This window comes from Lampetra fluviatilis, chromosome 56, assembly GCF_964198595.1.
Source record: "Lampetra fluviatilis chromosome 56, kcLamFluv1.1, whole genome shotgun sequence".
Taxonomy (NCBI): domain Eukaryota; kingdom Metazoa; phylum Chordata; class Hyperoartia; order Petromyzontiformes; family Petromyzontidae; genus Lampetra; species Lampetra fluviatilis.
Window position 1 is genome coordinate 1,461,469 of NC_136330.1, and position 25,755 is coordinate 1,487,223.

The following is a 25,755-nucleotide window of genomic DNA, read 5'->3' on the forward strand; positions in this document are numbered from 1 at the left end:
GTGGTTAGCACGCTGCGCTATGAACCAGAGGTCGCAACCGGGTACCCGATACCCGTACCCTACCCGATACCCAGCTACCCGGCCGAGTACGGGTACGGGTACACGTTTGTGACCCTGGTGCGGCCGGGTACGGATACGGGTAGGCCGTGAGTCACTGGTGAGTCACCGTTTGTCACTCATTTCCCAACGTCTTGTCTCTTCTCACAATTCAAGTTCCTACAATCAACCCACCCGCGCCTGCAACATGGATTCATCCCAGAGATCGCAATCAGGTACCCGATACCCGTACTCTACCCGTACCCAGTCGAGTGTGGGTAGGGTACGGGTACGGTCAGGTACGGGTACCCGTTTGCGACCCTGGTGTGGCCGGGTACGGGTACGGGTAAGGAATCAAAACTCGTTTGCGACCTCTGCTATGAACCCGGTGACCCGCTCAAGGCCAACACCAGAGACGATTATTTGAACCGGTCCTGGGCCTCCCCTAGGTCGATTCAGCCTCAAATGAGTACCTGGTGTGGTGTGTAAAATCGCCACTAGGGAGACAAAGGCGGTCTGATGTGGTGCTGGCCACCCAGACCCCCGTGTACCATTCCGGCCTTCATAGGTGCTCGCTAACAACACTTGCCCCTACAGTCTGTTAAGGTTATACGGGCGATCTTTGTTTTTGTGTGTGTGAATAGAGCCGACCTAATGTGAACCTATTGAACATTTAAGAATAGCGAGGAGGGTCTGGTGCAGAACCGTTCTGCAAAGCTGTTTTGCTTCATTCCATTGACATTCACTTCGGCTCTCCGTAATTTTTCAATTCCAATTAGCAGATGAATGTTTTTTTGTCCGCGGTAATTTGCGCTGCCTTAAAGAGCGTCGCCACAGCGTCGCCGTCGTGCGGTGGATGTGACGGGCGAGGTGGACGGGGGTGCGTGTGGGTGGTGCCGAACAACATTTTGACATTCTGCGCCACAGCTGAAGCTGGCGATGCTGAGATTGAGCCGCCCCTGCTGTCTTCCGCCGCTCACGTGTGCAGATTATTTCCAGCACGAGTGTTTGTTGTGTTTGGGTGGGTGGGGGAAGGAGGTGATCACTGGCCATCTGCCAAGCCGATGATCCATGTCACCCAGCATTGATTAGGACAGCGTTTGATGTATTAGTCAGTGGTATGCAACTGGGGCCCCTTGACCGACAACACGTTTTTTGAGAAAGAAAAGAATGTAACACAGTTCGACTGTACGTGCTTGGTGCAGTGCATGAACCACTGCCCGAACGCTCCCTCCGCCTGTTCACAAACACTAAGCCGATGGGGGTTGCTAATTTGTCGACACAATTGGGGCCTTTATTAGTTTTCGCTAGTTTTCGTCATACAACGGTCCAGTATTTTTTTGAGAATTCGTTATTGTAATTTTAAAGTTGAAGTATGCAGAGATATATTTCAATACCAGAACACGGTTCACATGCAGTCATAATATTTTCTTTCGTCAATATTTAATTGGTCAAATCCACATTTCAAATGTTTACTTTCAGGATCGGTGTAAAAAAATAATTGCTAAACTTGAATAATTCTTAACAGTTTAAGATTTGAATCGCGACACGTACATGTAAGCATATGTCAATACAAACTAGCGACAACGTGTGCATCATGTAGGTAAAGGAGGCGCGCATATGATACATTGGCGCACTGAGATCCCTGGATACATTGCGCCTTATAAATGTAAATTATTATTTTGTACGCATTATTTATATTTTAGAAGGCTGTCATAGGGGAAATAAACAAGGGAAGGTCTTAAGCCTGGACTTGGGCAGGGAGTGAACAGCATGAGTGACTGATGGGAGGGAATTCCAAACTACAGAGAGGAGGAAGGTCGAGGAGAGGCAGTAGAGGATACGGAGCAACATCTCACTAGGCAATCTCCCACTGTTATGGTTACATAATTTATACATGAACTACGTGGTCAACAAAAGAAAATCCATCCATCCGTGTAGGAGCTGATCCTCTTGAACATACACCCATGCGATCTGTTTCCACGTTCGATTTTCATTCGGAACATTGCACATTCTTTGTTATTTCTCACCCAAAAAAGAAAAAAACGTGTCGTCAAAGTCGTCTTACATGGAAGGGCCTTCGGACGAGTAATGTTTTCTGGACCCTGGACAGAATGGATCCTTTCGATTTAAAGCTTTCGTGACTGCAGGGATTCATCTTCTTGGTTCTTTCGGTAAAGTCATGTAGAAGGGAAATAATAAAATAAAATAAATAAGTATAATAAAATAATTATTTTATTATGTTTTTTTTCTATTACTTTATTATTATAATATTTTTCTTATATGTATTTTAATCATTTTATTATTTCCGTTCTACGTGACTTTACCGAGAGAACCAAGAAGATATTTGTCTTTTGTCAACGTGACACTTTTTTTCTGATTGGCCGTGTCGGGTGGTGGAGGGTTACGACACATTTATAAATAACGCGATCGAACCCAAAAACGTGTATTATGAGTAAGAGGACAGAAGGCTCCGTGTGCGCAGCAAGGGACGGGATTCCGGGTGTACGACGACAATCCTCTGACATGCTGTAAATACCGAGGTGTCATTTCTCCAGCCGCGTTGAGACTCCGACTAATTACCTCCTTCATGATACAGTTGTTTTGCGGTTAGATCGCGTAAATATACAAATGTGTCGTTAAACCCGCCACCGTCGCACTCGATGAAAATGAGAAAGGAAGATAGACCTTTTAGAAACATCCGTTCAAAGTATCTGGCTGTTATATACTTCCACGTGATAAGCCACTAAGTTGAGCTATAATTTGTGACCAGGCCGCTTCTGAAAAGGCGCTATGTCGCTCAGTGGGCCCGAGCTAGCAACAGCAACAAATAAAATCGTGAAATCGTCGCTTCGAAATGCATTTCGGCACATTGTTTGCGAACGTGTAGGGCTGGTGCGTGGGATCGCACAAACATCCACCTATTAAAAACTCAATGACTGTATAATGCACGGTGGTTGTGTTGCACAGTGATGATGATGAGGGTAATCTGCCAGGATGCCCCATTCTGGACAGACGTCCCCAGCTGCCACATTAGCGGGGGGTGTCAGGTGGGATTAGCGCATTAAATGGCTTGATAAATACGCGGGTCATTCATCACGCATCCACCTCCTTCTCCTCTCTTCTCTCTCGCCGCGGCTCCGAGGGAGGAGATCCCAGCAGCGCACGCAGGAGCAGCTGCCCAAATAAGTGCGTTGAGTGTGTACGATTCGTGCGTATGATTAATCGTGTAGTAGTAATAATAATACTGTTTCAAGACTTCTGGTCAGCGTTGAAGAGTAGGCCCCTAGTGGGGCTGTATAGACCTTCATATAAAGCTTTTTATGATATACTTTTTGATTCCAAAAAAAATCACTTGTATTCGGGCGATGATTGGCTATGCACTTCGCCTGTAATCCACCAATGTGGAGGCAGCGACGGTTGTTGGATCACCAAGAGAAATCAGCACAACAAAGTACAGACTAATACCACGTGTTCCTTCTGTGTGGGATACAGCGTTGCCCCTCGCATGACTGGGTTTTCTCCAGGTGCTCCGGTTTCCTTCCACGTGTATAAACACGTATTAATTGTATTCATATTCTGTGGGTCTTTCGAAAAAGCCACGTAGATAGAAAAAAATAATAAAAATGAAAATAATAACAATGTCACGACGTTTCGATCGCAACACAAGCAATCGTCATCAGGTGAAAAATATGCCTAAAAATATGTTTATATATAGAGGACTGCAGAGCTTGGGAAATAATGATGGTGGTGATGATGATGGTGGTGGTGGTGGTGATGATGGTGGTGGTGATGATAATGGTGGTGGTGATGGTGATGATGGTGGTGGTGGTGATGATGATGATGATGGTGGTGGTGGTGATGATGATGACGGTGGTGATGGTGATGATGATGGTGGTGATGATGATGGTGGTAAGGATGGTGGTGGTGATGATGATGGTGGTATGTACTTCAGCACCGTACTAGCCAGGACAGCAATCACACGCCCCAAGTCGCCCTAAGTGGATGTCCACTCACTCGGGAGGAAACTCGTGAGTGTGAACGACAACAATGAGAGGGACTGGATGGCGTGGGTTTTCTTCGGCACGTAAGTGTCGAGGTTCATCATCGTAGTTTTGATTGCAGAATGTTTCACGTCCGTCTCGGCTTGACTGGCTCTCAGTCTCTTGTTGCCGCTCGTTTGTTCTCTCTTGTTAGCCTGCAATGTCACATCATTTGCATATAATTTTCACGAATCATGAATAATTGATTTTCAGACACACACACCCATCTCAATGCCAACATCGTTGGCGTGAGAATTGATTTGCATCAATGCATCGACGGCTTTGTTAAATGCCTACTTTATGGATGTGCCTTGTATTATCGCATGGGGATTGTTATCAGTGTAAAATTGGTCGTGCACTTTATGAATGATAAGCGCAACAACCTTGTGTCAGATTTGAAATCCAGAGGCTGGCGATCCAATCTGCCGGTGTATTCTATGGGGCACCACAGTTAGTCGATGGTCATTTGTGGTGGGGTAAACGTGGGTATTCCCACTCTCCCAAGACGCCTGACCAGAATGGAAGAGTAGGCCCATACCCTCGAGAGAGGCGCTTGAGACTTCCCTCTGGTGATGATCCTTCTGGCAGCGGTGGTGTGAGCAAGCAATCGCAGGGCTGCACTTTTACCTTAGTGTTGTGTTTCATGTTGTCTTACCCCAGGCCTACATTTAAAACGTACTTTTTCGACTCATTTAGTTCTTGCTTGGTTAAAAATAAAGAACATGATCGTGGTGATTATCAAGTTTTCAAGTTTGAAGTTTCATTTATTAGGTAGAGGCCTGTGAGCCATGCGGCTCTTGAGTCGGGTGCAACCGCAACAAACAAAATTATAATTTATCTTCAGTAATTTTATTTTATGATGATGATATGATGATAATGATCATTTATAGTCATTTTATTTTCAACCTCTCAATTTTCAATGCTCCTCCGGAGCTGTTGGTGGTGAGCCAACTTCGGTGTCTTTCCAGCTCGCAGCTCCAGTTTGACGGCCTTGTCTCTCGGTTTGCAATCTGTTTGCCGAGCTCAAAAAGAAGGCAAACACATGGAAGGCAACGGTCAGGACACATTGTGTGATACATATTTGCTTCTCTGGAGAAATTAATTAAAACGTTCAACAAACATTGCGCAAAAAGTGTGGGGGGAGAGGGGTACTAGTTTAATCACCAGATGAAAACAAACATTTATCTTAATCCACCCATGTGTCTGTCAGTTGCTGCTGCACGTACGTTTCGGTGAACTTCTTTCGCACTGCACGGTGCCAACCGCGCTAACTGGAGGTGCGGGGTGAAGGCAACAAGCTAAACACAAGAAGCAGTTCGAGAGAAAGGAGTTTTCAATCTCGATCATTTAAAATTGCTTAGCTCCAGTGGCTTCCTAACATCGGAAGGAAGAGCGTTCCAGACGGCCGCGGAAGCGCATCTGAAAGTGATGCGGTGACCTCCGTCTTTGTAGATCGATGGCCAGCCAAAATCCGCTGCTGTGAAGACGACCGGAGTTTGCGCGAAGGTTCATTTTCCTTGATGAAATCAGCGAGGTATTGTGGTTCATTGACGAGTGGCAAGCACTTTGTTGTTGTTCATTAGCATGTGAATGTGCCAGCCCGTGTCTATCACACGAGCCTGGCCAAAATAACATTGGAGCGGGGGGGTGGGTGGGTACCGTTATTTAGAATACCAATTTGAGTTTACTTCGGTTATCCGCATCCCATGTGGCAAATGATATGGCAAGAAGTGTCGGCCTTCCGTATACTTCATCACACAGTGCCCATAACATCTGATGGAATGGGCATGGTGGCCACCTTGTGTGTGTGTTGAGTAAAAAACTTTTTTTTTTAAACTAAACTATTTTTATTTTACCAGGTAAGTCCCACTGAGCTATGTAGCTCTTTTTCAAAAGTGACCTTTTGATCACAAATGATTTATCACGTGGTAGTTTCTAGCAGCAGGGAAAATTGGAGGACCCGGAGAAATATTCACATGACCACTGGGAGACTGTTGCAAACTCCAATTATACAGCAGGTGTCGGGTCGGGAATCCACGATCTCCTACATACCAGGCGAGGTAGTTAACATCTCACCACCGTGGTGGTCCAGCTGGCCATGATTGGGCAAGGACATAGGCCTACTCTTCACTTAAGAAGCTAGAGAGCACAGACTTAGACCTTTCTTGACTTACCGCTGTAACAACAAACAATGACATATGTTTAATAATGCACAATTTTTCAAATAACTAACAAATATCAAGCGCTATCGAGGCTCGGTGCTGCTTAGCTTCTAAGGTCTTCTGGGATTCGGTGCTTTCCCCGGTGAATTTATCAAATCGTAAAACGTGTTCGCACATGTTTTATGCGTCGCGGCGAAAATTACGAAATGTTTTGTTATTTAAGATGAAGCTGATCAGAAAAGTCTAAAAACCAAGAACAAGGGTCTCCCGTAAGAGTTTTCGAGGCTGGCATGACTTTACGATCCAGACGACCCGTGTCCTTAAGCGTAAACTCACGTGCCTCTCTGCGCGATGTCACGCGGACACGCACGCGTTGCGTTTAAATCTGCGGTCGATATCTCGCCGGTCGTGAAGAAACCCACCCGCATCTCCGCCGGCCATCGGTAAAATAATCTCAAATCCCGCAACGCGATCGCGTTTGTGAACGTACTAGAGTTTTTTTTTTCTTGGTTTAGATCACGTAAATATAATTGCGTCGTTAAACCCGCGTTGTTGGGAACGTTTACCGTGGGCGGCGAGAGCGACGCGGAGGGAGAGCGCGGTGGCCAATCGCGACGAGCGTCGCGCCGCTTTGAGAAATTATTCTGTGCCACGGTGGGGGGCGAGAGAAAATTTGACTTTGTAAGCATTCGAGGGAGCCTCGGCGCCCCCACCAGATAGCGTTTTAATTCCCAATCGCGAGCGCACACAGGGGTGGGGGGGGGGGCAGCACAACCCATATGGCACGCGTGCCTCCGCCAGTCGCCCAACAACAAAAAACACAAACCACTCCCCGCAAAAAAAAAAAACATTTATAAAAAAAAAACCCTGTTTACAAGGCCAGCTGTGTGCTAGTGTCAGACCCAATCCTCCCAGTCCCTGGGTCCCACGTGTGCCTTTCATATGTAAAGAGACCCCATTTCCATGCCGTCCTTTCACGTAGGCTGCCCCCCCCCTGTAACCCTGCCACTGCTCCCCCCCCGCCCCCCCCATTCTCTTTCTGTCGCCCCCCCCCGCCCCGTTCCTTCCCCGACAGCGGTTCGGCGCTTCATAGCTCGTCAGCGGCTGCGTCAGCGGCTGGCCATGCGCCGCTGGGACTCGGCGTGCACGGAGGGCTTCCCGGGCTCGGCGCAGGACACGGGGCTGCGCGCGTGCACGGCCGCGGCGGCACCGAGCGGCGCCGCGCGCTCGCACGCCCGGGCACGGGGATCCACCGCCAGGGCCGTGGCCGCGGCGCGCCGAGGTCTGGCCGGCGGCGACCCCGCCAAGGGGTGAGTTGTGTCATCTCCGCCCTGCCCCCCGCCCCCCGCCCGACGGGCGGTACCTCTGCCACGCGCACGCCGCTTCGCGGGTGACGGCCGTCAGCCGTGCGGTGCGCCGCCGTGATCAGGCTTCGCCGCCGGCACCAATGCCGCCGTCGTCGGCGTCGTCGGCGTCATCGTCGGCGTCACCGCCACCGTCATCGTCACCTCGCCTGCATTCGCCTGCATCTTTTCCAACGCATAAATTGTTTCCTTTGCCACCATCGCGGTGGATGCCGAATAGAATTTTTCCGCGGTACGAGCTTTCGTTGACGTAACGGGACGACGTTCAGGGTGGCCGGCGCCTTGAAGGGAACACTGGGGGGGGGGGGGGAGGAGTTGAGGGTGGAGGTAGGCAGAGGGACGGAGAGGAGGGCTGCCAGGTGACGTGCAGGTGGCAGCACGCCGATCTGCAAGGGATCCTCCGTGAGTCTGTGTGGAGCTTTGAGTGTCGCTCTCCTCGTACACAACTCTGGGGACTCCGGCCTCTTCTCCTCCTGCCATGAGGAGCACTGCTCGGTGCCCGTGGTCAAAACATCTCAATGCAGGATCGCCTGTGCCTACGTCTGCATTCTTCTTTATTCCGCACGGTGTGCTTGGATGAGAAGTGGCCCTCTCTCTTTCCCCCACCGGTGCAATGTGAGCATGCGTTGCTTTTATCTGAACTGTGCCTTTGTGAATGACACTGTGGCCACACTGTGGCCTTAAAATGAAATGTCGACTGTAATAGGCGACAGGGATAACCGATAACTGACCGACGGTGCTATTCTGTGAACGCCGTCGCCCGCCCGACCCCCTGCCCCCCCCCCCCTCCCCACGCTCGCAGCACCTGCGGAGGCCGAGCAACGAACGGAGGGAAGGACGGAGGCGCCGCCACCGGCCCGGGCCGCTGCTGCTGTGGCTCGGAGGGCCCGTCCGGCGCTGGCCGTGGCTCGCTGACTCTGCCAGCGGCGGCGGCACTGCGTCCCGCGGGCCGCTCCATCCCGCGCTCGCCGTCCCTCCACTCGCTGGCGGCGGCGGCCGGAGAGAAGGTGACTACGGGGAACGAGAGGGGGGCGGCGGCGGCCGGAGGGAAGGGGGCGACCGGGGCGGGCGGCGCGGCCGCGGCAGCGCCGGGGTCCGGCGGAGGGGCGGCCGGTTCACCGCGTAGGCAGCCGCCGCCTAAGCCCAAGCGGAACCCCAGCACGCGGCTCAGCGCGTCGTACGAGGCGGTGGGGACCGGCGGGACCTCCTCCGCCGGCGCCACGAACCAGGCGGAGCCCTTCGACAAGTCCGGTGAGATGCTAAGCGGCGGGGAATAGATAGTGGGTAGTGGACTCAGATCGGTTCTTGTGAAGGGCAGGTCAGCGTATGGGAGGAATGTGTTGTCAATTTTATTTTTAGGATTGATCTGGCAAAAAATCTGAAGATAAATTATTAAAATGTTTTAATTTTACCAGGTAAGACCCGATGAGCTATGTAGCCCTTTTTCAGAAGCGACCTGGCTACAAATGATAGCTCAACGAAGTGGCTTATCACGTGGAAATTTATAGCAGCCAATTACTCTAAACGCATGTTTGATTCTAAATGTGGAGGGAAAAACCTGAGGAACCGGAGAAAAATCCACGCGACTACGGGGAGAACATGCAAACACCAAATATGCAGGCTTCAGGGTCGGGATCGAACCGACGACCTCGCCACGGTAGCGATATGATTTTGGATGATCCGTAGAAGACCTCGTTTTCAGATTCATCTGACGGTATGATGTCACAGGATATAACATCATCAATGTCTTAATTTCCGTGCTGTTCTCACCAAAATAAGTGTCAGCGCTAAATTATGTAACTTTTGTAATTTCATGTAAATGAAAAAAAAAATGTGAAAAAGCACCTGAAATGTTTGTTAAAAATCTTAAATTCGTACCTAGCAGGTAGCCATCCGATTTTTAAATCACTTGAAAGCCCATAAATATGTGCTACCACCCGTCGTTGGAGCAGTGGCGAGAGTTTTGTCTTTGACCAAATCGCCCCAAATGTGGTGGATCTTGTTAAACGTCAGACTGCCAAGTGGCAGTCAGCTTGATTAGAACTCTCTAGTGAACGTATCTCAATTCTGATCCATTTTAGCTCATCGCAATTCTCTTCCTCATGGCGCCTTTACCTTTATTGCCTAAAACCGTGCCAAAATAATGCCCTGTAATAGGGACCCTTTATACTTATTGGGTAGGGACTGTTCAAAAGCATTGAGGTCTACCAAAAGTAGAGATGCAGTGGCTTCATGTTAACCTAGCAGCTATCCACGAGATCCACACGGTCAACCCTCACTCACGTGATCTGACTGGCGACCGTGTTGACAGCTGGTCAGCCGTACGACGACTTGCTCGTGAGCGGTCAATAAAACAACCCTCGCTGCGGTCCCGCGCCCCGACAGAGCTGAAGCCGCGGCCCCACAGCGACGACTACAGCACCATGAAGAAGAACCCGCCGCCCAAGCCCAAGCGCAACCCCAGCACGCGGCTCAGCGGCTCCTACGAGGAGATCGGCGCCCAGCCGCAGCCGCCCGTGCCGTCTGCGGCCGGAGGCGAGCCCGGCTGCCTCTGGGCGGAGGAGGCGGACGACGGTGAGCCGGTCTACATCGAGATGGCTGGCGACTTCGGCAGGGGCTCGACGCCGGAGGCGGCCGAGTCCGAGTACGAGGAGATGAAGTACTTCCACCCGAGCCCCGGGCCGGACGACTCGGGGGGCTCACGCCGCGGGCGCCTCGCCAGGCCACCGCGGGGCGCGGGAGACGAGGACGACGGGCCGGGCGAGGGGGCGGCCGCGACGCCACCGTCGCCGCCGTTCCTGGCGCGGTCCCCGCCGCCGTCGTACCGGATCCCGGCGCCGTTCCCCGACCTGCTGCCGCACCGCCCGCCGTTGCTCGTCTTCCCCACGAGCGGCGCCAACTGCTGCCCTCCACCCTTCGACGAGTCGCCGCTCACGCCCCTGGAGGTGAAGCAGCTGCCTATCCTGGACACGGCCATCATCGGCTACGTCTCGCGGCCGCCGGACGGCGCCGGCCCGGCGTCCCCCGGCGACGAGGAGGCCCCGGCGCTCGGCGGCGCAGCGAGGGCCACCACCCCGCCGCCCCCTCCGCCGCCCCCACCGCCGCCCCCGACCGCCACCGCGGCCGCGCCGCCGCGCGGGCCGCGAGCGACCGCGGCGTCCCTGCGCTGCCGCCAGTCCTCGCTGCCTTCGCCCAACGAGCTGGCGCGCGCCGCCAGCAGCAAGGCCCAGCGGCTGCAGGCCCTGTCCGGCGCGGCGAGGTCGTGCCCCGCGGGCGCTGACTTCGCGAAGGCCTCCGAGGACGCTGCCGACTCGGCCGCGAAGGCCCAGGGGAAGGACGGGCAGACCGGCGGAGGCCGCGGCGCACGTACCGCGTCAGGCGAGACCCTGCCGGCGATCGGCCGGAAGGACGGGCGCGGGGCGCGGGCGCCCGGCGGGTGCCACGCGGCGGCCGAGCGACCACGGTGGACGGCGGCGTCGTCAGCGGCGGCGGCATGCGGCCCCGCGGCGCAAGCCCTCACAAGCCCCCTGGACGAACTCAACAGCATCTTCAGCACGGGGAAGCTGCCACTGCGCCGGTCGTCGGCCGGGAGACGCATCAGGCAGCCGAACGGTGAGCGGCGATTGTGGACGGTAGAGCCGTCCACGGTTCCTGCAGGAATGGAATTAAACTAAACAATTTTTTTACTTTACCAGGTAAGGCCCACTGAGCTACACAGCTGTTTTTTCGGAAGCGACCTGGCCACAAATAGTAGCCCAACGAAGTGGCTTGTCATCATGTGGAAATTTATAGCAGCCGAATTCTCTAAACGCGTGTTGATTCTGAATGTGAAGGAAAAGACCAGAGGACCCGGAGAAAATTTTATTGCTACTGCTAGATTGCTGCGTTGCAAGGCTGTGAGAGATGTCGGTGGCTTAGGGAGGTCTTCATCCAACAGTGGATAGATTATGGCTGATGGTGATGATTAATGCTTCTTGTTTCTAACAAACACAATCATGTGTGTGCTGGGGCACAGATGAGATCCTGAATCCGGGCGACCGCCTGTGATTAAAGCAGGTTATCTTGGTAAAACCACGAGGTTGTCTTGGTAAACCCCCGAGGTTGTCTTGGTAACACCACGAGACTGTCCTGGTAACACCACGAGGTTGTCTTGGTAAAACCAGCAGAATGCTATAATTCCGCAATTACGTCAGATAAGTAAGATGTCGTGAGGTTTGCAGATCGCACTTGCACTGTAGCCTGTGCCTTCAATGCTCCCCTTGTGAAGGAGGGTGTACGCATCGGCCCGTCGATGTTCGCCTAGATGACGGCATTCGCTGCGCTTAAGGTGACGTGAGGACACGGAAAGGGTGGGCCCACTGCGAGAAGAAGCCACCTTTTCCCACCCATTTGACCCTTAGCTAACCCTCGAACTTTCAGCTCACCATCGAACGAAGACGGTGGTCACCGCATCGCGTGGCACTTTCAGATGCACTTCTAGGAGCCGTCTGGAACGCTCTTCCTTCCGATATTAGGAAGCCACTCGAGCTGTGCGCTTTTAGATACACATTGAAAACGAATTTTATTAAAACTTGTTTTTTGTGTTTCATTTGTTGTCTTTCCCCCGCACCTCCAATTAGCGCAGTTGACTACGTACGGTGGTGCGAAAGAAGTTCCACCACACACACAAACGCGCGCGCACATTTACCGTGCGAATGGGAACGTGCAAAAGTCGGAAAACAACCGCGTTCTCGCGTGACACCGTTGCGTTGTTTCCGCGCGGCGATCGCAAACAGCGCTGCCCGTGGCGGAGGGGAGCGACTTGCTCAACGGGAACCCCAGCCTCGACGAGGAGGGGACGGCAACCACCGCCACCACCGCCACCACCGCCGCCAGCAACGGAACCAGGAGCGCGATGCCCAAACCCAGCAGCACGGCACCGGCAGAGGCACCGAACGCCGGTGGGACCCGCGGGCGGACTCCAGCGTTTTGAGGGCGAATGGGATTTGTCGAGTCCGGGTTCTGCGTTTGAAGTTGCCGTTTGTATTGTTGAACCAGGCGAGCGCTCCAGCGACAGGGAGAGCGAAGTTTGTAACGGTAAAGTGGGTCGTCAAAATGACTAAAGTGGGAAAAAAACACAGATAACAGCTTACGCGCGACGGTTAAGCAAATAGTAAATCAGAGTTTAAAAAACTGGGTTGCAGAAAAAAATCGAACGCAGTGCACAAACAGAATGGATGTGTAATACATTTCCCGTAACAAAAGTTGTAGTGGGAAAAAATACTTTTAAAGACCATTCATACTAAAATTAAGTGATTAGTTGGTGATCATAGGTTGGTGAGCAATGGAATTCTGGTAATGGGCAGAGACTTCTGTGTTACACCTTTGCAGGTGGGGGGAGCAGGGCCCTCGAGATACAGGGAGACAGCGAGAGAGAAGGCGCAGACGAGAGACCAATACAGAGAGAGACATTTTAAAAAGACGTTGAAAGAGAGGCAGACGGAGGAAGATCCAAGGAAATAAATGTTTGGTTTGCGAGTTTAAAGGTGATGGGTTGCGAGTTTAAAGGTGATTCGGTTTAGTTTGATGGAGATGTATTCTTGGTTGGTGTTGAATGGTTTGACGATGATGCTTAATTACGATTGTTAAGTGTCGTACTCTGTGTACCTAATATAGGAACAGACAACAGCACAATTTTGACTAAATCGCGTTCTTCTTCAACAAGCAATTCTCACGGAACTGTTGTTGTTGTTGCTTCATCTCCCCATTCCCCGATGCTCACACATGACCACACACATGCACCAACACGCACGCACCCGCACGCACACGCACGCACACGCACGCACACGCACGCACCCGCACGCACACGCACGCACACGCACCCACCCACACGCACACGCACGCACACGCACCCACCCACACGCACGCACACAGCTCCCAATGGGCCAGAGGCACCCCCAGGGAGCCGTCCTCCACAGCCGAAGCAGCAGCAGCCGCCAAGCGCCGTCGGCAGCACCCAGTCGCCTCCACCCGTCGCCCGGGCCCCCAGCGCCCAGCACGAGGCTGCTCGCAAACAGCAGGTAGCTCCAGCCACGGGCAGGCTGCCCCCGCAGACTCGCCCCCACGCACAAACATTGTGGCCTGCACGGCCTGGTGGGGAGAGTGCCGCTTGCGAGCGCCTGCAAAGGCCGGCACGGCCCACAACGGGGTGGTGTGGACAGAATGTAATGCTCGACTGCCTTTGCTTTAACATCACCAGGCACTCATTTATGGCTGAGACGACCCAGGGGACGTCCGGGACCGGTTCGGATATCCGTCACCGTTGTAGTCTGCGAGCGGGAATCGAACTCGCGTTATCGGATTCGGAGCGCAGTGAGACAACCACTGTGGTAAACCGGAAGAAAATACACGGGTCGCTAGTATTAACCAGGGCAGCCACCGGACTCGAACCATGAACCTCAGGTGGTGAACGCGCTACCACAAGGCCGTGTCACGGCCCAATTTCCTGCTAGGCTTTATCAAAGTGATACAGCATTGTATTTGAACCAACATAGAGTAGGATATTTCCTTCATTGATGGGCCCTCAAAGTCTGAAGCTCTGAGTTAGAGCCCCTGATGGCCCCTGTGTTAATCCGGCCCTGAATATGACTTGGGAATTATGCAGCTAATTATTTGTTCGTGGTGGCAGTTCGCGTCCCCTAATCCAGCACTGTGGAGGGTTGGTGGATGGCACAGATGGTGCAAAATTCCCTTCCCGTGGGCATCGAGGAGGTGGCGTATACTTGGACTGAGTCAACCTAGGGGAGGTCAGCTGTGGCACACAATGTAACTCTGGTGGGTTCTCGTTACAGTGCCCGAACCTCCGGACCAATACGCACACAAAGATCCCCCATATAGGCATGACAGACTGTTGGGGCGAGTGCTGTTAGCGAGCACCTATGAAGGCCGGCACAGCACACGAGGGTGTGGGTGGCCAACACCATGCCGGGCCGCCTTTGTCTTCCCAGTGACGATGTTTACACACCACACCGGGTACTCATTGGAGGCTGAGTCGACCTAGGGGAGGACCAGGACCGGTACAAATAATCGTCACCGGTGTTGGCCATGATCGGGAATCGAACTCGGGTCGCCGGGTTTGTAGCGCAGCGTAGCGCTAACCGCGACACCACCGCTCCCCACGCCCACACGTGCACACGTGCACACGTGCACACGTGCGCGCGTGCGTGAATCTGTACGCGGGCAGGCAGTTTTGGAAGGGGAGAGTTGCCTGTTCACTAATTGCCATTGACGGGGGGGGGGTAGGGGACACGGTGTTCGTGGCCCGGGTGGGACGAGGGTGCCGAGACAGATGGGGCTGAAGGGGCCTCGTTCCCCCCTTCCTTCAACTCCTGGGCTCTCGTTGTTCTCCAGTCGGCGGGGGGAGCGGGGGGTTAATAGCCGGTGCCACGATCGCCTCCCCTGGCAGGTGCGCGCATTCCCACCGGGCTCGGCTCGAGGCCGCTCGTTTAAAGCCGCGTTCATCGTCGTCGTCGTCCCCCGCCCGGACCCCACCCAGGCTGCCACCTGCATCATTTATCGTTGTTTGACCCCAGTCAAAGCAGCAGGTCACGGTGCCCGCAGTCTATTCGACTGTTCGCGGGTGCCTGTCGTGCCTGAACAACCAGGCCCTCATTAATCCCTTGCCTCTCCTCAGTGCCAATTAAAATGAGGAGTGCCACCATCCACATTTGGGAAAGCGTTTTTCTTTCCTATTCTCCCACAAATGACACCTCATTTTTTTCAGCAGGACGTGTACCCACCCCCCCCCCCCCCTGTTATTTAATCTTATTCAGTGCCACGTCATAAAAATGTTGCTTAAAGCGACAGTTTTAAATTAGGCTTATGCCCAGCATGGCTCTTGCTACTTTTTAAAATAAGGCTGCAAAAGTCAAAATGTGTCCGCTGATTCGGGTCATCCCCATTGAGTTCTCAATTACTCCCTCTTGTCAAGTTGTGGCTGTAGTTTAAGCGTCTTCAGAGTTTTATTTATTTATCTAGATGTCTCTTCGGTGTCTGTCTCGTCTGGTTCTACATTGTCATTACGCCAGGTATGTATATTATATATTATATCTAAATGTTCCTTATTAACCATCGGTTTTGATGCGTGACAGCTCATTTGTATCAACCCTGGTATAATTACAGCCTCGTGTGTCCTGATGCCGCGTGGCCGAACATTTGACGCGGAAAAAGCTGACGGTGGCTTTTTTGGGTTTTGTTTGTTTGATTTTTGTTTAATTCTGCAATATGAAAAAAAAATGCCCGCGCAACTTAGCAAAGCGGAGATTAATGCCGCTCACGAACCTTGCCCCTATTCTGCTTTGCATTCATTTTCGTTTCTTCCGTTTTGACTTATAACATCATCCCCCTACACCCGCGCCTGCCCCACTTAAAAAAAATACTTATGCAGTAAAAACGTCATCGTAGTACAAATCCTTCGGTAATTTGCATCATGTAATGACTTCAAATTGTGTTTGACTACATAGTTGCCAAGACTCTGGGTCAGATTAACCCAAGGGTAAATATTGTTTTGTACCTGTCACCGTGCTTGTTAGAGGCACTCACACCCAACGGTACAAAAGACAAAGGCAAAGGTCCCCCGTATAGCCTTCACTGACTGTTGAGGCAAGTGCTGTTAACGAGCACCTATGAAGGCCGGCACGGGGTGGCTGGCCAGCACCACGCCCGACCGCCTTTGTGTCCTTACCGGCGATGTTTACACACCAAATTTGGTACACATTTAAGCCTGAGTAGACCTAGGGGAAGCCCAGGAGCGGTTCAAATAATTATCACTGATGTAGACCGTGAGCGGGAATCGCACTCGAGTCGCCGAGTTCGTGGCGCAGCGCCCTACCACTCCCCTCCTACCTCCACAATCTCCATGAGACAAAGGCTCTTTTCATCGCACCCATCACCTGCGCCATCGAGGTATCCAGAGTAGCTGGGTGGCTGAGGAGACAAATGATACTCACGTCAGCGTACATACTGAGCCAGCACTGCTGAGACACCCAGTGGGGGCCATTCCACCTGCAGTGGCATGAGCAAGCAATTGCAGTGGCTGCGCATTTACCTTCTACCCAAGATCCAGAAGTTAAGTTAATAGGGCTCACCATCTGTCGTTGCCACTTTGACAATTCCGAAACAAGTCGATGCACTTGCGTGCCTTTGCTCACGACGATGCTTGACATCGCCAGTCCACGCCAACGACGGCCCTGGGTTCGGTGGTAGAAAGTAATCGTGGCGAGGTGACGCTTACATTGTGCACCATTGAGCTGTGACAGAGAGTGTGCCTCCCTCATTGTGTGCGCGGGATCTTTAATGACGTATAAGTTACAGAAGATGGCACAATTTCTCTTTGCGTCAACAACCACTGCCTTCTAAGCCTGCATCCCCCTGGGATACGCCTTTGCTATTTCAATGGGCGGTCGCTCCCTCTTTGGTGCTGCTCTCACTGCTCGCGCTGTCCGTTCCACCATGCACGTGATCCAGGTCTCCCTTGGTCACAGATGCACTGATTCACGGTGAATTCTCACGTGGTTTTGATAATAACGAAATTTTTTATTTATTAGCAAAATTACCAACAAGATTAGGGCTTCATTTTTCACTCTATTTTCCAGAACGCCGCAAGTGGCTGGCTTGGATGGAGTAGGGTTTATCGGCATAAGGTTACAGTAAATAATGTTGTAGTCCTATGTTCTGACAATCCTCTGAACAGGTTTCAATGCAGAAATAAGGTGAGATTTATGCGTGGCGTGGCGTGGCTAAAATAATGTTTGGAACAGCGTTCCGGACTCTTCCGGCTGAATGAATCGCCGGGCACGACTATCACGAAGCTTGCGTCGTACAATAAGCCGCAGTTATCTCGGTGACCCTACCGGGGCCTCGCCTGCGACATCACGGGGCGGCAGTGCCCCCCACCCCACTCCGTTCTTAGAGCGTCCCACGCCGGCAAAGCCCCACGCCTCCCCCGGGGAGAAAGCCGCCCACTCTCGCTCGCTGTGCCGCTCGCTGCTAACACGGTCGCGCTGACCCGCGCTGCTGTCGTGCCCAACCAAATGTCGTAGCAGCGAGTGAGCGCTCCGTGGGGGGGGGGGGGGGTGAAGGGAGGGGTGGAGCGCAAGCACCGCTGCCTACTGCCAGTAGCGCACAATGTCCCCGTGTGGGTTTTATCACAATTGAGTGATGTGATCAAATTAGACATGGTCGCACTGAAAACCGTGTTTAATTCCGCTCTTGCAGAAATCGCCGGTGCTACTCACGACAGCGGACGGTCATTTTGTTCTGCCTCCAGTTTTTTTTTCCTTCTGTTTGACCAACGTTCGAATAACGTCACGCGATCTTTACCAACGTCCACTGTGCAGGAGTCGGCGCGCAGTATTTATGGTTCGTGTACACGAACGCGCCGCCGTGGCGAGATGTTAACGACCTCGCTTGGTGTACGGGAGGTCGTGGGTTCGATCCCGACCCTGACGCCTGCTGCTGTATATTTGGAGTTCGTGTGTCTCTCTCCCCGTGGTCGTGTGGATTTATCTCTGGGTCCTCCGGTTTTTCCCTCCACATTTCTAATCGACGTGCGTTTAGGGTATCTCTGATTGTCGCGGTTAGCTACGTACGGTACGAAAGAAGTTCAACATACATATATCTGGCTGCCATAAATTTCCACTCGATAAGCCACTTTGTTGAGCTGTCATTGATGGCCAGATCGCTTCTGATAAAGATCTGTAATCCTCAGTGTGCCTTACCTGGAAAAATGTTAAATAATTAAGAGTATAAAAATAGAAACATTGCTATTAAGCACGGTGTTAGCGGTTTTTTTTTTGTACTTGGTTTCTATTGCGCCACCGTTGACACGTTACATTACGCGCTGCGTGTTTGTGTGCGCGCGCACTTTGGGAACGATGTGAACACGATACCGAATAGGTGTTTCGTTTTCAGTGTTCAAGTTTATTTTGTTTAACCGGGATTAGAACTTGAGCCGAGGGTGAGTCTCATTTGCTTGTTTCATATGGCAGTTGAATATTATGCGAGTTTAATAGTATATCTAACAGTATACTATACGAGTATACTATTATAATAGTGTAATAAAAGACTTGACCACGATATCTGGCTCAGTGTCCTTTATTCGGTCCGTACTGCGTCCCCACACGGCTGTCTCTCTTATTCTCTCTGTGCTGGTTCCGATGTCACTCCAGTCCACATCAGCAGCCCCGCTGCTGTTCTTGTCGCTCTTGCAGCCCCACAGCAGCTCCGCTGCTGTACTCTCACACAGCTCCCTTGGCTGTTCCTGCTGCAGCTCTGACGGCCTCGTGCTGTCTCGCCTTCTCGTCGCTCCTGCGACTCCTGGCAGCCACCCCGCTGCTCCTCACACACAGCCTTACTGCCTATCTCTATCTGCAGCTTTACACCTCCCAGTAGCTCCCTACTGTTCCCAGGGTTGGCTCCCGCTTCTGACGGTGCCCCCTCGGCTCGTACGCCCGCGTGGCCCCACACCTTTCCATTCACACCCCGACTGCCTTCTCCTTCCGGTTTACCCGCTTAAGGACCCCCTACCTTTCACCCACGTCACCTGGCTCCGCCTCCTCGTGACGTCACATCCGGAAGGTCGCTTTCGCCCGCATTACACCACCCTCCCCCATAGAAAAAACCCAGCCGACCTCGGCTGAACAACACCAAAGCGTAATGCGGTGAACCGACCTTCCCCCTTAAAGGACACTAAGCATGCAATATAACAACAAGAACAACACACAAGTAACATCGACGAACGTACGAAAGCATGCGATAAATACGACGGCAAGAACAAGAACAATAACAACATACAATCAACGAAACGTAAGCGATTTGGAACGAGTGCGGGTCGCCGGCCCGTCCCGGACGGTCGGCGGCCCACTTGTAGAACGGGGACGCGATGGAACACGAGAAATGACAGGGGGTAATTCCCCTGCTGCGATTGGAAGTCCACCGACATCTCGTGTCCCTGACGAATCAGTCTTGGTCATATTCGGCGAATGCGCCTGCAGCGGGGTCGGAAGGGTCGCCGGGCTTGAAGGTCCCGCAGCCTTGGCAGGCGCCCTCCGAGCAGGCCCACTCCTCCCCCGCGGTGTCACGGTCGGCCTGTCTGGAACAGGTACGACAGGCGCTCTAGCAAGATCAATGGACGCAGGCGGGGAAGAGTCAGAGTCAGCAGCAACAGACCCCGGCAAGGCAACATTGGGAGATGACGCATCACGTAGGGGAGCAACATATGGTTTCAACCGCGACGTATGAACAAACCAACGGCGAGAACCAAACTGAACGCGCGCCGACTGTGGATTGGGAACCTCAATGAGGCGCACAGGACCATGCCAAGGTTTGTGCAATTTAGGAGAGGTCCCCGGCCGCACCTGCGGGCAATGGAGCCTGGCCAGGTCTCCCACCTTCCAGGGGCACTCCCCCTCAGACCGCCGAGCATACCGCTCGTTCCGGGCCTGGGCTTTGGCCGTAGCCACGCGGGCGTTTTCCCGCGCCTCCGTAACCCGGCGAACCGTGTCCTGAATGTATTCAGGGAGTGGTTTACGAGGTCCCTTCACCCCAGTACCCAATTGCACATCCACCGGAGGCACGTTTTCCCGACCATACATAAGGTAAAACGGCGAATACCCTGTAGCCGCATGGGGCGTCATCCTGTACGCCGAAAGCACTCCGGGGATGTGCAGATCCCAATCCGATTGCTGTTCACTCACAGTATGGCAAAGCATGGCAGACAATGTCCTGTTCAGCCGCTCAACCATACCATCCGTCTGCGGATGGTATGGAGATGTCCGTATCTTCTTAGTCCCAAGGCCTGCGCACACTTCAGCCAATAATTTAGAAGAGAAATTTCGGCCCTGGTCCGTGAGGAGTCTCTCCGGCGCCCCCTTGTCCCCGCTGCTCCTCACACACAGCCTTACTGCCTATCTCTATCTGCAGCTTTACACCTCCCAGTAGCTCCCTACTGTTCCCAGGGTTGGCTCCCGCTTCTGACGGTGCCCCCTCGGCTCGTACGCCCGCGTGGCCCCACACCTTTCCATTCACACCCCGACTGCCTTCTCCTTCCGGTTTACCCGCTTAAGGACCCCCTACCTTTCACCCACGTCACCTGGCTCCGCCTCCTCGTGACGTCACATCCGGAAGGTCGCTTTCGCCCGCATTACAATAGTATAGTGTACTGTTATAATAAATAATATTATATTATACTAGTATACTGTTATAATCGTATTGCGAACTGTTCTAATAGTATAATATACTGTTACAATAGTAAAGTGTACTGTTATAATAGTATAATATACTGTTATAATAGTATAGTGTACTGTCTTATAGTATAGTGAACTGTTATAATAGTATCCCATCATCATGTGTGCCTCTGAGCCGATTTCACTCTCGTTTGTGGTTCAATTCCCACGGGTCGCTCACGTTTCGCCAGTCTCCTCTGCAAGTGTGAACCTGAGAGACAAATGGTGCTACCTTCATTATTGAAATGCCACTTTCAGAAATATCTTTTATCAATGTTCGCCATCCATTAAAAAGGTTGTAAGGATGGAAAATAGATTTGAAAGATTGGCTTTCGCGACCGATGTTGTGGTTCATGATTGACTTTTGGGGCAGATCGCGTGAATACAATTCCGAAGTGTGTCGTGCATCCCCTCAACCGCCCGACACAGCCAGTTCAGAAAGTTGTCACGTGGTGAACAAACGTGTCAATTTGTTACTGCTTCAGCAGCATGAATTGTGTGTTGGTGACCGATGCACAGCATTTAAGTAGCTCGTTGCTGTTGCTGATTGCTCTTTTTCGCGTGTGCTCTCTTCCAATGAATGGCACATTCAAGCCAGCCCAGCGCGGGTTGATTTTCCACTGCAGAAATGCGAGGAGACGTGCTACTGCTGACGTCGTACGCGAACGCGCTCGTCATCAGCCCTGCCCCCCACTCCTGGCCCTGCTTGGCCCCCTCGAGCCAGATTTAGATGTCTTGCGAGGATCGGCCCTACGCTGGCTCGGCTCGGATGTGTACCTGAGAAAAGTGTTATTGCTGTACCCACCCGTAAACCGTGGGAATCGCGACCGAGGCTGCAAACTGGACCGATTTGCTTTTATTTTTTTTGTGAGTTGCGCGAGCAATTTGTTGGTGAGAGTTGTCTGGGACACGGCGCTGTGACTCTCGCTCACCGCTGGCTCTGGTGCCTCCCGTGGGCCACGAGAGCCCCCTAGCCCCCTCCTGCTGCCAGCACCCTGTGTCCTGCTGCCAAGCCGTGAATGCCGCCTCCGTAACAAAAACAAACAACAAAAAACATCGCAACAGCGGCAGCGGCAGTGCAAATAATGAGCCCAGGGGTCGGATCCCAAGGGTACCGGAACACTGACTGTGGAAAATCAAGGAGAGCTATAATTAATACATTGCAGTTATTACCAGCAAACGGAACACAATGGCCTGTGACATGAATTGGATGGGGCTTCAACTCCACAGGGGTCATGTTACCCCCCCCCCCCCCGCCATTGAAATATCCACCTGCCATTAATTGTGCTATTTAGTGGTGCCATCCGAGACGATAAGTTGCGATGTCACTTTGGTGTCTCGTTTTACTCGAGTCCACGTTGCGGCGCCTTCATGCTCGGCGCAGGCGGAAATCACACCTGAAGTTCACAATATCAGATTGACGGCATCATCATTGCCATTCACAGGTCGGCATCGTCGTCGGCCGTCATCATTGTCGCGATCATCAATTGTTCATCGATGAATCCACATCGTCGTTGTCTTCGTCATCTAATGCTGCGGCCGCATGACAGGACCATCGTCAGTCGAATATCACAATGCGTGATGTGGCGTTCCTCGAGCTCACTGTTCTGTGTCTGCACTCTGGGCAGGAGATATAGTTGACTTGGTTGGGCAGTAGACTTCCAGGTCGCAAGATCATGGTTCGACATCACCAACATCATCGCCATCACCGTCGTCAGCGTCATCGGGGGGGGGGGGGTGCGGGGTGGTGTGAAGGATTTACCACTCTGGTGATTTGGCGAACTTTCGCGATTCAGCGTCGCGATTTGATGGTGTCGACGTGGAGTCTGACTGGAATCCTGTGTGGGCCAGCAGATGTGGCAGCAGCTGAGCACGGAGCGGGACCAGGCGGCGCTGCGCGAGGTGCTGGAGTGGCGGCGACGTCTCTGCGAGGAGCCCTGCCCGCCCGCCGAGGCGTCCGCGTCTCCGGGCACGCTGCCCGCCGTGCTGCGCAAGCAGGGCTCCCTGGGCGCCCGCGTCGAGCCGGGCCCCCACCTCAACGGGCCCTCGGAGAACGGAGGGCCGCCGACCCCGCACCCCGCCGCCGCCGCCCCCGTCGCGGCCGGCGTCGTGCGCGTGGACGTCGGAGCGGCCCGCGCCCCGCGACCTCGCGACGGCTCGGCCGAGCCCGGACCGCCCATCGAGAACGGAGTCGGCAAGGCGGGGGAGGGTCGTGCCACTGCCGCCGCTGCCGCCACCGCCAAGGTGCAGCAGCAGCAGCTGCAGAAGCAGCGCAAGGGAGTGTGGGATACCGCCATGTGACCGCCGAGCGGTCGCGGGGCCGCGAAGGGAGTGGACCCCTCGTAACTTTTTGTCTTTGCGCGCCGCCGGCCATCGCCGCAGCCGCCGCAGTTTTCTCCGACGGGGAAAGTGGACGCTAGCGGCCACGTCTGGGACGGCGTGGCGCTCGCCAGTGCCGAGGGAGGGCACCGTGCTTGGGTGTCGTGGCGGTGCGTGAGACCGTGATTTTCGACTCCCCTGGGCCGGGCAGTGTGGAGCGAGCGTCTCCTGCCGGCTCGGCCAGCTCGAGGTGCCGTCCCTGTGGCGCTTCTCCGCTGTACAAATTGAAATGTGCTCTTGTCAAAGCCGTGGGTTGGTGGTGGGTGGGGGGGTCTTTAAAAAAGCGATCGTGCGTCGGTCATTGTAACGTCATGATGGATTTTTCAAATTCAGGTTCGGTTTAATTTATTTATTATCTAGTTTACTACAAATATGCAATTGAGTGTATAAAAAAAAACAAATATCTTTAAACAAAAAGTATTGCGGACGATGTATTGGTCCCCGTGCACACAAACCTTTGTAATATTCCACGCAGCGCTCTTGGGTTTATTTGGTCTGTGGGATTTTACAGAGGGACTTTTGAACGCATATCACTTTTGTTTTTTACATTTAAGGTTTTGCATAAGGTAGCGCCGCCACCGACGATTTTGATACACCGTGGTCCATGGTTCAATACACGTATATATATATTTACACTCGCGTCCACATTTTGATACGTTCATTTTATGTACAAAAGCAGCTGTGCTGTAAGACATTTTTGTAATCGGTGTTAGCAAGCTTCTTCTGCGCGGAATTCTTATTTTCTTTTCTTGGCATGCGAACATTTGTGTGCGTGCGTGTGTGCGTGTGCGCGCGCAACCCCCCGCGCCCACCGTTCTCCTGCACATTGGGACTGCTGACAACGCTGCGACGAATTCTACCTGCTTCACGAGAGCGCCCCCCCCTCCCTCCTCCTTCCCCCCACCTGAGCCACGTCACTCCTCACTTACCCCCCCCCACCCCCCCCCTCCTTTAGCTGTGTGTCTCCTGTGAACGTGCAGTGACTTATTATTGAGAGGTACCGTTGTGTGTGTGTAATAACAATAATGTACATAAGCACGTTGAACTTCTTTCGGGCACCGCTACGTAGCCAACGGCGCTAATCGGAGGTGCGGGAGAAGGCCAACAAACTAAACACAAAAAGCAGTTTCTAAAGAAATGAGTTTGTCAATCTTGATGATCTAAAAGCGCGTAGCTCCAGTGGCTTCCTAATATCGGAAGGAAGAGCGTTCCAGACGGCCGCAGCAGCGCATCTGAAAGCGCCGCGCGATGCGGCGACCGTCTTTGTCCAACGGCTGTCAGCCAAAAGCCGCCGCCGCTGCTGCGAGGATGAGCGGAGTTCGCGTGATGGTGGTTTATGCTCCTTGGCGAGATCAGCGAGGTACTGTGGTTCATTTGTGGCGGGCACTTTGTTCCGTGTGTGTGTGTAATGAGTGCGACCTCATGACGTATTCGTTCGGCAACCGGATGCCAATGTAGCTCGGCGAGCCACTGGGCGAACACGGTGGGAATAAATGTGTGTCGCTATTGAACGAGAGCATTTTCACCATTTTGAACGTGAAGGTAAGTGACTGAAGTGACGCGCGATATTAAAAGAAGTGGGCATCCCCTCACCCCACCCCTTTAGTTTAAACAGAATGGATGCTGAGCTCGGATTGAGAGAAGTTTGAGAGACTGATCACAGCAACAAGTCACGAGAGAGCGGTTTGATCAGGCAATACTCGGGGTAAACAACATTCCTGCTGTATTGGCAGTGATGCACAAGCACACTCAACAAACAAAACAACGACATAGGCCACAGAGGGAGAGAGAGAGTGGACGATTGGAGTTGGTTTAGACTGCATGTTCATTTTCTTTTCTAATGTATTCGAATGACCAGTTGGTTTTATGTGAATATTAGCACATCAATAGTTGCCGAACAGTAGCTCGTCAGTAAATATTCATATACCAATTTAAGATAAAAACTGGTCATCAGAAAACGTTTTAAAAATAAAATTCAGGCCCCACGGTGTAAAGTGCATTCTCAAACATTTATTATTATACACTTATCTTTCTGGCCTCTCCATTAATGGTCCATGAAGAAGCGCCATTGGCCAATTATAAAAAATGAAATATATTTAAAGTCCAGTCCACACAATGTGATTGTTTCTGCCCTCGCATTGCGAGTGAAGAACGGACGACGCCTTGACGACCCGGCGGTCACCACCGAGGTGCTGGCTCCGAGTGACCCGTGAGTGAAGTCGCGGCTCATGCTTAGCGAGTTCCTGAAACTCGACTTGCTCACAAAAGTACACACGCAAAAACACAGTTGATTAGATTTGTTTTGTTTTTGCCAAATTCCGGTTCTGACAATTAAAATTGTTGCTTTGGCTGTGCTGAGCTTCTTTCGCTTTATTTTCTTAATTTTTTTCACGCTTCTTTCTCTATAGTGTGGCGACATCCAGTGCCCCATCGTGTGGATAAAAGGTCACTTGAAGAGACTTTGGAAGCAGTTCTGTGGCATCTCCTTCCACGGGCCGCACTCTTGCAC

At 52.7% G+C, this 25,755-nt stretch overlaps 1 protein-coding gene across 1 annotated transcript in view; it reads left to right on the forward strand.

The window, feature by feature from the left end:
* Positions 1-25,026, forward strand: part of LOC144950120 (unconventional myosin-XVI-like) — a 79,421-nt gene extending 54,395 nt beyond the window's left edge. Inside the window, exons 12-17 of the mRNA XM_078880181.1 lie at positions 7,317-7,551; positions 8,408-8,856; positions 9,991-11,217; positions 12,381-12,545; positions 13,519-13,664; positions 22,719-25,026. Of these exons, the coding sequence (XP_078736307.1) occupies positions 7,317-7,551; positions 8,408-8,856; positions 9,991-11,217; positions 12,381-12,545; positions 13,519-13,664; positions 22,719-23,168 (2,672 nt within the window). The 3' untranslated portion in view covers positions 23,169-25,026. The remainder of the gene's footprint in view (positions 1-7,316; positions 7,552-8,407; positions 8,857-9,990; positions 11,218-12,380; positions 12,546-13,518; positions 13,665-22,718) is intronic.
* The last annotated feature ends 729 nt before the right edge of the window (positions 25,027-25,755 follow it).